The sequence below is a fragment of the Eretmochelys imbricata genome, chromosome 6 (assembly GCF_965152235.1).
Source record: "Eretmochelys imbricata isolate rEreImb1 chromosome 6, rEreImb1.hap1, whole genome shotgun sequence".
Taxonomy (NCBI): Eukaryota; Metazoa; Chordata; order Testudines; family Cheloniidae; genus Eretmochelys; species Eretmochelys imbricata.
Window position 1 is genome coordinate 82,899,457 of NC_135577.1, and position 14,112 is coordinate 82,913,568.

General features: G+C 40.7%; 1 protein-coding gene across 4 annotated transcripts in view; it reads left to right on the forward strand.

Moving 5' to 3' along the window:
- The window catches only part of G2E3 (G2/M-phase specific E3 ubiquitin protein ligase), a 51,140-nt gene that overhangs the window by 11,141 nt on the left and 25,887 nt on the right, over nt 1–14,112 (forward strand). For 3 of the 4 annotated variants that reach the window (XM_077818969.1, XM_077818970.1, XM_077818971.1), the window contains exon 4: nt 5,450–5,547. In XM_077818969.1, coding sequence (XP_077675095.1) covers nt 5,450–5,547 — 98 coding nt within the window. Of the gene's footprint in view, nt 1–4,678; nt 4,817–5,449; nt 5,548–14,112 lie in introns of those variants that run through there. The other variant, XM_077818973.1, reaches the window with a different exon arrangement.

Here is a 14,112-nt window from a genome sequence, read left to right on the forward strand (position 1 = left end):
CTTAGTAGCTAATTTACTTGTTACTGTTTCAATTAGCATGTTCTTAGTAGGTTTAAAAAAAAAAAAAGGCAGCAGCTTATGGCAGAGCCAAGGCTTCAAGCCATGTCCTCCTGTGGGGAGATCGCAATAGATGCCTTTACTGTCTGGGTGAGGAACCTGTTATGGCTAAGTGTGAAGTTTGCAAGTCCTTCAAGAAGTGCACACACTAGGAGTGGTAGTCCAAACTGAAGCTTTATCTTAGGGAAAGGTCCATGAGAGTTATGTCTGACTCAGCACAGACCTGATATAGAGGCTTCTGTTTTTCCAGCTCATCTCTCCAAGGCTTCTGTCACCAGAAACGTGACACCTAATTCAGGAGCAATTTAAAAAGATTTGGGTCCATTGGAGCAGTCAGAGACCCTTACTGTTCGAGGACTGAGTGACTGACTCTCAGAGTGCCCAGGACAGTCTTCTGCAATGCTTTCCTTGGCAGCACTGGCAGCTTTGATCAAAGCCTGCTGTGCACCAATTGTTTTAACTGCAGAGGAAGCTTCAAAGCAGAGGGGCATCTATAGCATCCTCCTTGCAGGGACCTTTTATAACTAAATTTGCAGCTCCAAAAGCTTCTTTTGTGTCTTCACTAGACCTTAGGGTCACTCCAGCACCTGAGTCACCAGTCCTGGTGCTTTTTCTGATCTCAATACCAGACAGAGCCCTTCCTCAAAAAGAAAACTAGGGTGCCTCTAATGAAAATATCTTTGAACCAGTATGTCAATACAATCAAGGATTTAACACCCACTCAAATCCTTCAGTCTCCTGTCATGGCTTCTCATTCCTCTATAGACTCTAGCAGGAGTCCTCCCTCAAAGAGAAAGTCACACGGACAGAAAGAAAATAAGTTTAGGGTGGCATATGGACAAGAGCCTCCTAATAGACCTAAAGATGCCTGTTAGTTTGTTTTCAATTGTATGCAAGGTCTTGGAACAAATTTTGAAAGAGAAAATAGTTGAGGACACAGAGGCAAACAGTAATTGGGTTAAAATACAACATGATTTTACAAAAGGAAGATGGTGCCAATCTTTGAGAAGATAACTGATTTTTTTTATTTATTTTTTTTATACCAAGGGAATGCAGTACATCTAATCTACCTGGATTTCAAGAAGGCTATTGATACAGTTCCACATGGGAAATTATTAGTTAAATTGTAAAAGATAGGGATTAATATGAGAATTGAAAGGTGGGTAAGAAAATTGTTAAAGGGGAGACTACAAGGGGTCATACTGAAAGGTGAACTTTCAGGCTGGAGGGAGGTTACTAGTGGAGTTTCTCAGGGATGGTCAATCTTATTTAACATTTTTATTAATGACCATGGCACAAAAAGTGGGAGTGTGCTAATAAAATCTGTGGATGACACGAAGTTGGGAGGTATTGCCAATACAGAGGAGGACCGGAATATCATGCAAGAAGATCTGGAGGACCTTGAAAACTGGAGTAATAGAAATGGGATGAATTTAATAGTGCAAAGTGCAGGGTCATGCACTTAAGAACTAACAACAAGAATTTTTGCTACAAGCTGGGGACTTACAGTTGGAAATGACAGAGGAAGAGAAATATCTGGGTGTTTTGGTTGATCACAGGATGACTATGAGCCACTAATATGATGCAGCTGTGAGAGAGGCTAATGCAGTCTTAGGATGCATCAGACGAGATATTTCCTGTAAAGACAGGGAAGTGTTAGTACCATTATATAAGGCACTGGGTGAGACCTCATATGGAATACTGTGCAATTGTGTTGTCCCATGTTTAGGAAAGATGAATTCAGACTGGAACAGATGCAGAGAAGGGCTGCTAGGATGATCTGAGAAATGGAAAACCTACCTTATGAGAGGAGACTCAAAGACTTGTTTTGTTTAGCCTAACCAAAAGAAGGCTGACAGGAGATATGACTGCTCTCTGTAAATATGTCAGAGGGATAAATACCAGGGAGGGAGAGGAGTTATTTAAGTTAAGCGCCAATGTGGACACAAGGACAAATGGATATAAACTGGCCATCAACAATTTTAGGCTTGAAATTAGGTGAAGGATTCTAACCATTAGAGGAATGAAGTTCTGGAACTGCCTTCCAAGGGAGCAGAGGGGGCAAAAAATCTAACTGCCTTCAAGACTGAGCTTGATGAAATTGATAAGTTTATGAAGGGGATGGTATGATGGGACTCCTTACAAGCATGTAGCCACTAGCAGCAACTATCTCCAATGGTTGTTGATGGGACACTAGATGAGGAGGGCTGAGTTACTACAGAGAATTCTTTCCCAGGTGTCTGGCTGGTGGGTCTTGACCACATGCTCAGAACCCAACTGATCACTATTTTGGGGGTCAGGAAGGAATTTTCTCCCAGGTCAGATTGCCAGAGACTCTAGGGGGTGGGGGGTTTGCCTTCCTCTGCAGCATGGGGCACAGGTCACTTGCAGGTTTAAACTAGTGTAAATTGTGGATTCTCTGTAACTTGAAGTCTTTAAATCATGAATTGAGGACTTCAGTAACTCAGCCAGACATAGTGGGTCTATTACAGGAGTGGGTGAGTAAGGTTTTGTGGCCTGCAATGTACAGGAGATCTGACTAGATTATCAAGATGTTCCCTTCTGATTTTAAAGTCTATGAGATGCTAATTCTCACTATGCACCTTGATTCCCTCTGAAAGGGCCACAATGTCCCTTTCCCCGGTGGCCATATTGGTTCTTATGCCCTCGATATCCGCAATTTCAGGAACAATATTCCTACAATAGACAATCACCTGCTGAAAACTCTTATAAGTCTGATCACTGTCTTCATCGAGTTCAAGATACAGAGGAATAGCAAATTTTAAGTAATGGTGAAATACCAGCCCATCAGGACAATCCATCTGATGCTATACTTGGTTCTTCTTCCTTACCTGATGGAACCATGTCTCCGGCTACACCTCTTTCAGCTGATGATTTAAAAAATTTTCAGGAATTATTGAAGTTCCTTTGGAGACAGTTCAGGAAAAAGCATATATAAACCTTTTGATATTCTACAGCCAGCATCCCAGAGCAGGGTTGTGTTACCTATTAACGAAGGAATATTGGATCTGGCAGAAGATCTCTGGGCTACTCCTGCTTCCATTTCAGCTACTGCAGAAAGATCAGCTATTGATCATAAATGTCAGGTGCCATCTAAAGGATTTGAGTATTTTTATACTCATTCAACACCATTGTCACTGGTGGTTGTTGCAACTAATGAACAATCAAAACAGGCTGGAAAATCTTTTGATGTGTGCTTTCTCTCCATTTGCATTGATTCCAATAGTATTACGGAAAATAAGGCAAGAAAAGGCTTGAATTATACAGTGACTACTGCTTGGCCTTGCCAGTTTTGGTTCTCAGATCTAATGCTACTGTCAGATCTTGAACTTGGAGCATAAGTTGATGAAGACTTGATAGCACAGTCTGATTCTCCACCCAAATCTAGCCTCTCTGCATCTCATGACTTGGATGATATCTGGATGTCCTCAACAGACAGAGTGCTCTTCAGAGGAGCAGAGTATTCTTCTTCAGAGTAGATAATTATCTGCTCGGATTGTTTATACGGCCAAATGGAAATACTTTTCTTTATGAGGAAAGTCTTAACGTTATGCTCCATGTCAGAGTTCTGGTCCAATAATAGATTACCTCTTAGATAGTCCCAAGTGCTTTAAATATATCTCTTCAATCAAAGTCTATTTGGTAATGATATCCGCATTTCATCCTCCAGAAGAGGGAGGTGCAACTTTATCAATCAATTAATAGATTTATGAAATTTTTTCCCCCACATTTTTCCTCCTGTGAGAAAGATTGCTCCAGCATGGGACTTCAGATTTAGTGCTTTCTTCACTTGTGGACCACTCGCACCTGAGCTCCTTGAACCGCTATCAAATTGTCCAATTCATCTACCGTCAGTGAAGGTGGCATTCCTGGTAGCAATTACATCAAAATGTAGAATAAGCAAATTTACAGCCCCTAATGATAAATCTTCCATACAGTTTTTTACATGGATAGAGTAACTGTGAGACCACATCCATCTTTTTATTCTTGACATACTCAAATTTTCATATCTACTGATGCAGTAATTTTCCAGCTTTTCTCCAAAACCTCATTCTTCACCTTCAAAATTACATACATTAAATGTGAGATCACCGTTCTATTACCTAGGTAGCACTAGATCTTTTGGTAAAATGCCAAGACTTTTCTTTGTTTATGATAACAAATCAAAAGGGATGGCTAGAATGGGTATGGATGGTATTAGAACTGCTTATGATATTAATAAGAGTCCTCCATCAAACATGCAAACTCACTCCACCAGAGTGCAAACAGCCTCAATAGCATGCTGAAGTTGGGTTCCAATATCAGAAGTACGTAGAGCAGTTACCTGGTCTTCAGCTCATATGCTTACAAAACATTATTAAGTCACAGTTTCAAGATCTGATGCCCATTTTTGGAAGAGCTATTTTGCAGTCTCTTTACAGATAACTTCTAGTTTCCACCTCCTTCAAGAGCAGTTACTTAATCTGGGTAACCGGGGTTCTTCGAGATGTTCTTTACATGAAGATCCCATGACTTGCCCTCCATACTGGCAGTTCAGAGTCCCACAAATGAGGATTCTGGGTGATGAAGGAACTGAGTGGCAGTTGGGGTTGCTGTGCCCTTTATGCCCTCAGAGCATGTATGATCCCTGTTGGACGCTTCTAGTGAAAATGTTCTGAACTCCTTTGCTGGGGCACATGGACACCATAAGCTGGATCTACATGTGCAGAACGTTTCCAAGAACCACAGTGACTAACAAGTAAGTATGATTCTTTGCATTGATCTTATTATGTTATTGAGATCATCAATATATCCATTATATTTCTACAAAAAAAGTTGAGTACAATCTGTTTATATTCAGATACCAGTTACTCTACACATTTATAATGTACCGCTCACCATAGTGTTTAGGCATTCAATTGACACAATATTGAAGATACCACCTTAGCTGGCCTTTAAAACAGGGCATTTCAACTCGTGGTGTGTGGCTTGCTGATAGATTCTGAGAGGTGCCTGCTGGGTCAGCAAAATCCCTTGTTCACTAGGATCCAGCAGGAGCCAGGGAAGGCGCAAGCTGCAATCTCTCCTCTCTTGCTCTTTCTGCTCTGCACTTCCAAGCCTACCCATGAAAAAAGAAGGAAGGCTAGGGGATAGAAGTGGAAAGCACCTACAAAAAGTGGAGAGAAACATCAGCCACTTAAATTAAGTGGAGTGTGGTAAACAAACACAACATTGAATTCCATCTGGTGAATATCAGATGGGTGGTACCGGCTTTACTACACTTATCCAGTAGCCTACCTCATACTTAATTTATTTAAGGGTTAGAAACCAGCATCTTCTGTTAATGGACCATTTCCATTAAGTGTTTCTAAATGGTGTTTTACTATTTTAGCCTGTGTCCTCTGTCAACGAACTGATGACTGTCCCGAAAAATATGGAGAAAAGAGAACTTACAAGGAATACAGTCTCACTGTTCATTACTACTGCTTGGTAAGTATTTCATATTGATCCTGAACCGAATTCTAGGAAGTTACCTATTTTTCTGATGAGAATTGGTAAACTAAACAGCAGTGAACCTGCAACTCTTTGTCTGCAAAATTCCAAGATCTCTCTTCTAATTTCCAAATTATTTGCTTTTGGGGAGATTTATTGAGCTTTTTCAGTTATTTTAAAGATACAGCAGCAAAAAGAAAACACACCATAATAGGTTGTTACTCACTGTTGAATAGTCTCATTAGCAATTAGCACATTCCCAAATCATAAAAACTTGGTAAAAAGAACGAGGAGTACTTGTGGCACCTTAGACACTAACAAATTTATTTGAGCATAAGCTTTCGTGAGCTAAAGCCCAATTCATCAGATTTAGCCCCCGAAAGCTTATGCTCAAATAAATTTGTTAGTCTCTAAGGTGCCACGAGTACTCCTCGTTCTTTTTGCTGATACAGACTAACACGGCTACCACTCTGAAAAATTTGAAAGCGTTTTTAAAAATTGGTGGTAATGGATCCATTTTATCCCATCTGACTCTTCATTTAAATGAAGATTTAGTTTCAGAATTTTAGGATCTAAGAACTCAAGCCTTCATTAAAATATTTCCCCTACCCCTTTCAGTATAATTCTGTTTTTAGCAGCATACATGTAATTATTCATTTGTTATATGGTGTTCCGCACTCTGCATTATCTGGCTTCATTATAGCACTAGCAGCGGTTCTCAAACTGTGGGTCAGGACCCCATTGTAATGGAGTCACCACGGCTGGCGTTAGCTGGTGGAGTATCCTGTTTGTTCTCTCTGTATAAATAAAGCCTGACAGTCTCGTATCTATTTTTCTGTTTTGTTTTTTAATGTAGAAATATCAGGAATATCAAGTCCAGATACTACATTACAGCTGGCTTGAAGCCTGAACCTCACCGACAAAGCCTGAGCCCCTCCGCCCGGGGCCGAAGCCCAAGGGCTTCAGCTCTGGGTGCTGGGGCTTTGGCTTTGCCTCCCCCCGCCCAGGGCAGTGGGGCTTGGGTGGGCTCAAGCTTTGGTAGTGGGGTCATGTAGTAATTTTTGTTGTCAGAAGGGGTCGTGGTGCAATGAAGGTTGAGAACCTCTGCACTAGAAAAATAGTCCTTGTTTCAGCTGAGTAAGTTTGAGTCTTATCAGGTCACAGGTCCAGTAATGCAGCCATTTTAATAATAAAACTTAAACTGAGAACAGCTATGGATACAAGCTAACGAGATGTTTAATGTTTTTCGCTGTGACAACATCAGCTACAATTGTTACTTTCCAGAATTAATATTTCATTTAGACTTTATTAAACTCATAGACTTTAAGGTCAGAAGGGACCATGATGATTGTTTAACTCGAGGCTTAAAGATGATCTGCAAATGGTTTTTAAAAGCTGGTGGGGTACCCTGTTTATTCTCTATGGATAAATAAAACCTGAAAGTCTTACATCTATTTTTCTGTTTGTTTTTTAATGAAGAAGTGTCAGGAATATCAAGTCTAGTGTTCCCTGTTCTTGCTGGAGGGACTCATAGATGTCTCCGTTAATTGCATTGATAGAATGGGTTGGGTTTTGAACCTTTAACAAAGATATCCTGTTTCTAAAATAAATTTAATCGTCATTGAAGTTATAAAGTTAAACAAAATTTTAAACAGTCCCACTAAAATTTCTTTTGCTATTTCTTATGGTATTATTGTGTTACTAATTCTTTAGTTGTCATCAGGTTTCCTGGGCAGACAAGACCTGAAGTTCCAATGTAAAAAATCTGGGGGGGAATAAACTACTAAATGTACACACACTTGTGTGTGTGCACATGGTTGCAGGCTGCTATTACAGCTTATGAAGATGCAAAAAGGTGAAAGCCCATAGTTTTTCTTTGTAGATTACTTTTAAGGTATTGGGATAGATTCTGGCTCTCACTGAAGCCCCTGTTCACTGGTTTGGCCATGTAAGGAGGCTATGGGAGAATTTCCTGATGCAGAATCAGCATAGGGCTGATGTAAGAGGCCCTGTGCAGTCCCCTTTCACAGATCTCTGTGTGGAGAGTGGGAAGGGGCATGCTTGTAGCACTAAGTGCTTCAGAGATTCTGGGCTGCAAAGCCAGTTGGGTAACACTACTGTAAGTTACAGCTTCTTTACTGCAGGGGCCATTTTGGCCATTGACCTTCTTGCTCTGGGGAGCGCCTTCAGTTCTGTGTGCCTCTGAGGAAACAACATAAAACATAGCCTATCGTTGCTGCATAGTGAATTATCCACATGAGTCGTGTTAGTGCAGTGTTGGGCAACCTGCGGCCCGCAGGCGGTCCATCAGGGTAATCTGATTGCAGGCCGCGAGACGTTTGCTGACCCTGACTGTCCGCAGGCACGGCCCCCCCGCAGCTCCCAGTGGTCGCGGTTCTCAGGGACATGCTGGCCGCTGCTTCCCACAGCTCCCATTGGCCGGGAACAGCAAACTATGGCCACTGGGAGCTGCAGGGGCCGTGCCTGCAGAGGGTCAACTTCAACAAAATGTATTGTGGCCCGCAATCAGATTACCCTGGTGGGCCTAAGGTTGCCCACCACTGTGTTAGTGTCTTTAAACCAATTATGGTTTTTACTTAAGTCCTGTGGATGTACTAAGAGCTATAGGCTCCTTAAGAAATAAAAAGGACACAAGGTGAATTATTTCCTTGATATTTTTTTTCTATTATCACAGTTTCAGATATTTCATAAAAATCTGTATTTATGATTCTTACAGGTAACTATCACATTTGTGTTCCGGTGTTTTTCTCTCAACATAGATCATTGTACACTTCTGTGTTATCTCATTTTCCACCTGTCAAACAAGAGTTCCAAGTTATTCTGATGAATTTTTGCTGTTTATTTTAATATTCAGACAATACTCTTCCAATTTCTTTAATGAGCTTCCAGTCTGGTAATGTGTAAAAAGCCTTGCTAAAATACAAATAAAATATCTTGAATACTTAACTTGTCCACTCAATATGTAACAGTATCAAAGGGCCATCAGATTATTTTGGTATGATCTGTTCCTAAAATCCTTGTTGGCGTTACTCAGTAGATTCACCTGTTCCTTGTGCTTTCAAATAAATTGTAATCTGGGTTTTTGTTAAGAACTCATAGAAATGTAGGCCTGGAAGAAACCTCGAGAGGTCATCTAGTCCAGCCCTCTACACTGAAGTAGGATGAAGTAAACCTAGACCACCATCCCAGACAGGCATTTGTTCAACTTGTTCTTAAAAAGCTCCAGTGGTGGGGAGTCCACAAACTCCCTTCATATTCCAGTACTTAATTATTTTTATAGTTAGAAAGCTTTTCCTACTATCTAACCGAAATCTCCCTTGCTGAAGATTAAGCCCATTGCTTGTCCTACCTTCAGAGGACATGGAGAACAATTGATTGCTGTCCTCTTTATAATAGCCTTTAACATATTTGAAGACTGACATCAGGTTCTCCCCTAAATCTTCTCTCAAGACTAAACTTGCCAAGTTTATTCAACCTTTCCTGACGATAAAAGGTTTGGAAAACCTGACCAATTTTTGTTGCTCTCCTCTGGACTTTCTCCAATTTGTCCACATCTTTCTTAAAGTGTGGTGACCAAAACTAGGCACAGTACTCCAGCTGAGTACTGGTCTCGCCAGTACCGAACAGAGCAGAACAGTGTCTTACATATAACTCTCTTGTTAATACACTTCAAAATATTCATCTTTTTCACAGCTGCATCACTATTGACTCATTCATTTTGTGATCCACTGTAACCCCATAATCCTTTTCAACAGTACTACCATCCATTCAGTTATTCCCCATTTTGTAGTTGTGCATTTGACTTTTTTGCAATTTCTAAGGGTAGGACTTTGCACTTTTCTCTATTGAATTTCATTTGTTGATTTCAGACCAATTCTTCAGTTGGTCACGGTCATTTTGAATTCTAAACCTATCCTCAAGTGCTAGCAGCTGCTTCCAGCTTGGTGTCATTCACAGAATTTATAAGCATTCTCTCCTCTCCATTATTCCAAGTCATTAATTAAAATATTGAATAGTACAAGATCTAGAGCAGACCCCGTGGGACTCCATTAGATATACCTTCCCAGTTTGACAGCGAATCATTGATAACTCATTGATAACTATCCTTTGAGTATGGTCTTTCAGTCAGTTATGCATTTACCTAACAGAAGCTTAATCCAGACCATATTTCCCCAATTGGCTTATTTGTCATCTGGCACTGTGTAAAAAGCTTTAATAAAATCATTATATATATATATCAATCACATCTACTGCTTCCCCTATCCATTAGGCCAATAACACTCTCAAAGAAGAAAATTAGGTTTGTTTGGCATAATCTTTTCTTGACAAATCCATGCTTGCTATTCATTTTAACCCTATTATCCTCTAGGTGCTTACCTATTGATTGTTTAATTTTTTGTTCCAATATCTTTCCAGGTATCAAAGTTAGGCTGTGATTGGTCTAGAATTCCCCAGGTTCTCTTTGTTCACATTTTTAAAGATTGGTACTATGATTGCTTTTCTCAAGTCCTCTGAGACCTCAACTATCCTCCATGAGTTCTCCAAGATAATCGCTAATGGTTCCAAGATTGTTTCAGCTAGTTCCTTAAGTACCTAGGGTGCATTTCATCATGGCCAGCCAACTTGGCTACATCTAACTTCTCTAAATATTCTTTAACCTTTTCTTTTCCTATTCTGGCTTGTGTTCCTTCCTCGTTGTTGTTAATATTAATTGGGTTAAGTATCTCATCACCATTAACTTTTTTAGTGAAGACTGATGCAAAATGGGCATTAAACACCTCAGCCTTCTTGATATCATCTGTTATTAGCACTCCTTCCCTGCTAAGTATGAACCTACACGTCTTCTTCGAGTAGTGCCCCTATGGGTGTTCCACTTGAGTGTGTCTGCATCCCTGCGCCTAGGATCAGATATTTTTGATAGCAGTGCCCATTTGGTCCGCACATGCTCTCCCCGTCTTGCTCCAACATGACAGCAGGACACGCTCAGCAGGAAATTCTCACAAGAACATGAGTGGGAACTAGATACCATGGTCCTACACAAAATATTCAGGCGTTGGGGATTCCCAAGCATAGATCTTTCTGCCATGGCCAGAAACAGCAAGTGCCCACAATTCTGCTCAAAAGCAGGACTGGATCGTCAATTTCTGGGGGATGCCTTTTCCTTCTATACGCCTATCCTCTTTCCCATTAATACCGAAAGTAATACACAAAATAAAGGAAGAAAAGGCCATGATCATTTTGATATCCCCAACATGGGTCCAGACAAACATGATTCCCTTACCTTTTATGAATGACGATGTGCCCACCAATCACTCTTCATCCCATTTCACACTTCCTGTGTCAGGATGCAGGCCAGATTTGCCACGCAAATTTAGAAGTTCTCTATGTGAAATCATGGCTCTTTGATGGTTCCAAGATGTCGAATGAATTGTTCTGAAGATGTGAAAAAGATATTGTTAAATAGCAGAAAAACCACCATACGTTATACTTACCTTCACAAATTAAAGAGATTCTGAATCTGGTGTGACAATATATACATCACAGCTATATTCTCTCCCTTGCTGTTGGTGCTGGACTATATCCTAGGACTAAAAATATCAGGACTATCATCAAGTTCTCTGAGGGAACATCTCATGGCAATTTCAGCCTTCCATGATAAGATCAACAGGTATTCACGCATCGCACAACAAAAAGTTTTCTTAGAAGTATTTGGAACCTCGACCCATAAATTTGAGATGCTACACCACCTTGGGACCTTAACTTAGTTCTAAGATGCCTCACTGGTGCCCCACTTGAGCCCATGGTGACCTGCTCACTCATACATCTCTCTGTGAAGACTGCCTTTCTCATGGCCATCACATCCACACAAAGAGTGGTGGAAATAAGAGCTCTCATGGAATAGCCCCCACCCCTTTACAGTTTTCTTCAAAGATAAAGTTACTTTGAGACCACACCCAATTTTGTACCTAAAATACCTTCATCCTTCCACTTGAATCAGCCTATTCATCTTCCATCGTTCTTCCCCAAACCACACAGGAATAAAAGGGAGGCAATGTTCCACACACTAGACATTAGGAGCCTACTACCTGGAAAGGACAAAACCCTTCAGAAAATCACCTAGACTATTCCTTTCAGTTGTGGAGAGATATAAATGCTTATCCATATCTAAACAAAGACTCTCAAAATGGATTTCCAATTGTATTAACTATTGCTGTCAGTAACAAGACTTTCAACCCCCACCAGGGACTGGAACACACTCTGCAACATCACTTTTGACCTCTATAGCTTTCTTCAACAATGTTCTCATCACAGACATTTGTAGAGCTGCAAGCTGGGCGTCTGCTCACATGTTTACAGAACATTATGCAGTCACTCAAGACTCAGCATCTGATGCGCTATTGGGACTAACTGTATTATCATCAATAAAGAATCCAACTCTGAAGCCCCATCCGACCAACACGGGGCACTGCTTTGCAGCAACTTAAAGTGGAGCCCCCATAGGAATACTTCTCGAAGAAGAAGAGAGGGTTACTCACCTTGTGCAGTAACAAGTTCTTCAAGATGTGTGTCCCTTTGGGTGCTCCACTACCAGCCCTGTCTCCTCTACTTCAGAGTTTAGACATAGACTCTGCAGTAGATAAGGACCTGAGGGCAGTTTGGTTGCATGTGCGGCCCAAATGGGCACTGCTACCAAAAATCTCCAATTCTTGAAGAATCTCAGTTACTGCAGAATGCATCCGATGAAGTGAGCTGTAGCTTACGCTCAAATAAATTTGTTTGTCTCTAAGGTGCCACAAGTACTCCTTTACTTTTTGCAGAATGTGAGTAACCCTCTCCTTCCTTTGTCTTTCTTTTGCTTCTAATGTGTGTACATAGAATCTCTTCTTATTGCCTTTTATGATCACTGCTAGGTGTTATTCATTTTGTGCCTTACCCTTATTGATTCTGTCCCTGTATGCTTGTGCTAATCTTTTGCACTCATCCTTGGCAATTTCTCCATGTTTCTACTTTTGGTCTGATTCTTTTTTGATGTTCAGGTGATTAAAGAGCCATAATGGCCTCTGATTCTTCTATTTTTCCTTCTCATCAGATTAGCTTGTTGTGTCCTCAGTATTGTCTCTTTGAGAAACTGCCAGCTCTCCTGAATTCCTTTTTCCCTTAGCTCTTCTTCCCATGGGACCTTACTACCAGTTCTGAGTTCGTCTGCCTTTTTGTAATCCATTGTGCTTATTCTTTTGCTCACGCTTAAAATGACTAGATGTCCCGATATTAGGGGCTTTGTCTTATATAGGCAACTATTTCTTCCTCCCCCCACTGGTCCTGATTTTTCACACATGCTATCTGCTCACCCTACTCATGCTCCTTCATTTCCTTAGAATAATGAAACCTAGCTTTTCATGATCACTTTTACCCAAATTGCTTTCAACTTTCAGATTCATAATCCTGTTATAATCAAGTCTAAAATGACTGACTCCCCTGGTAACTTCCTCCCACTTCTGAAACAAAAGATTGTCATCAATACATTTCAAGAAGTTGTTGGACATTTTGTGCGTTGCTGCATTACCCTTCCAAGAGATGTCTGCATAGTTAAAGTCCCCCATTACTACCAGGTCTTGTGTTTTGAATATTTCTGTTGTTTGTTCTAGAAATGCCTCATTCACAACTTCCTCCTAATTTGGTGAGAAGATCGGTTGTGTATCACCCCTGTTCTCTCCCTCCCCCTGCCCCCTTTTATTTACACAGAGACTTTCAACTAGCTTCCCTTTCGCCTTTTTCTGGACCTCATAACAAGTGTACGTATTTTTGATGTATAATGCAGCACCTCCTACCTTTTTCCCCTGTCCATGTTCCCTGAAAAACTGTATCCCTCTATACCAATATTACAGTCATGAGATTTATCCAATCAAGTCTCTCTAAAGCGAATTAAGTCATAATTTAGCTTATGGACTAATACTACCAGTTCTTCCTGTTTGTCCCCCATATTACTTGTATTTTTGTACAGACATCTAAGGCAAATTTCCCCTCTGTTTTCCCTCTTATTGTTGTTGTTCCCATGACCCTACTATAATTTTCCATTCCCTGCCGCTCCTCTCCCCCCCAATATGTAGCCCTCTGTTTAGGTCACCTTTTTAAATATGGGCTTTAGTCACCTGCATCTCTTGAACCTAGTTTAAAGCCCTCCTCGCTAGGTTGGTGAGTCGGTGTGTGAAAATGCTCTTCTTGTTTAGGTGGAAGTTAGACTAGTCAATTGCTGAAGGTTTTTGTTGTTTTTTTTTTAAAGTGACTAGGATAAGATTGCTTTTCTCATTCTGGGCACATCCATGTGTTCTAAAACTTTCCTAAATTAGTGTTGCTTGTTCTGCAACGTCCGCAGCCACTGTCTCCTGGACCCTAGAATATATTAAGTTTGGTCCTAGGAATTAGTCAAACAGAGTCCTGCAGTTTCTTAGCAGCAGTATGCTGGGAGGAAGGGAAAGACTATTATGCCTCTGCAATAAAAGAATCACTGTCTTAAACATTTTGTTAAATCAGTCTACTAGA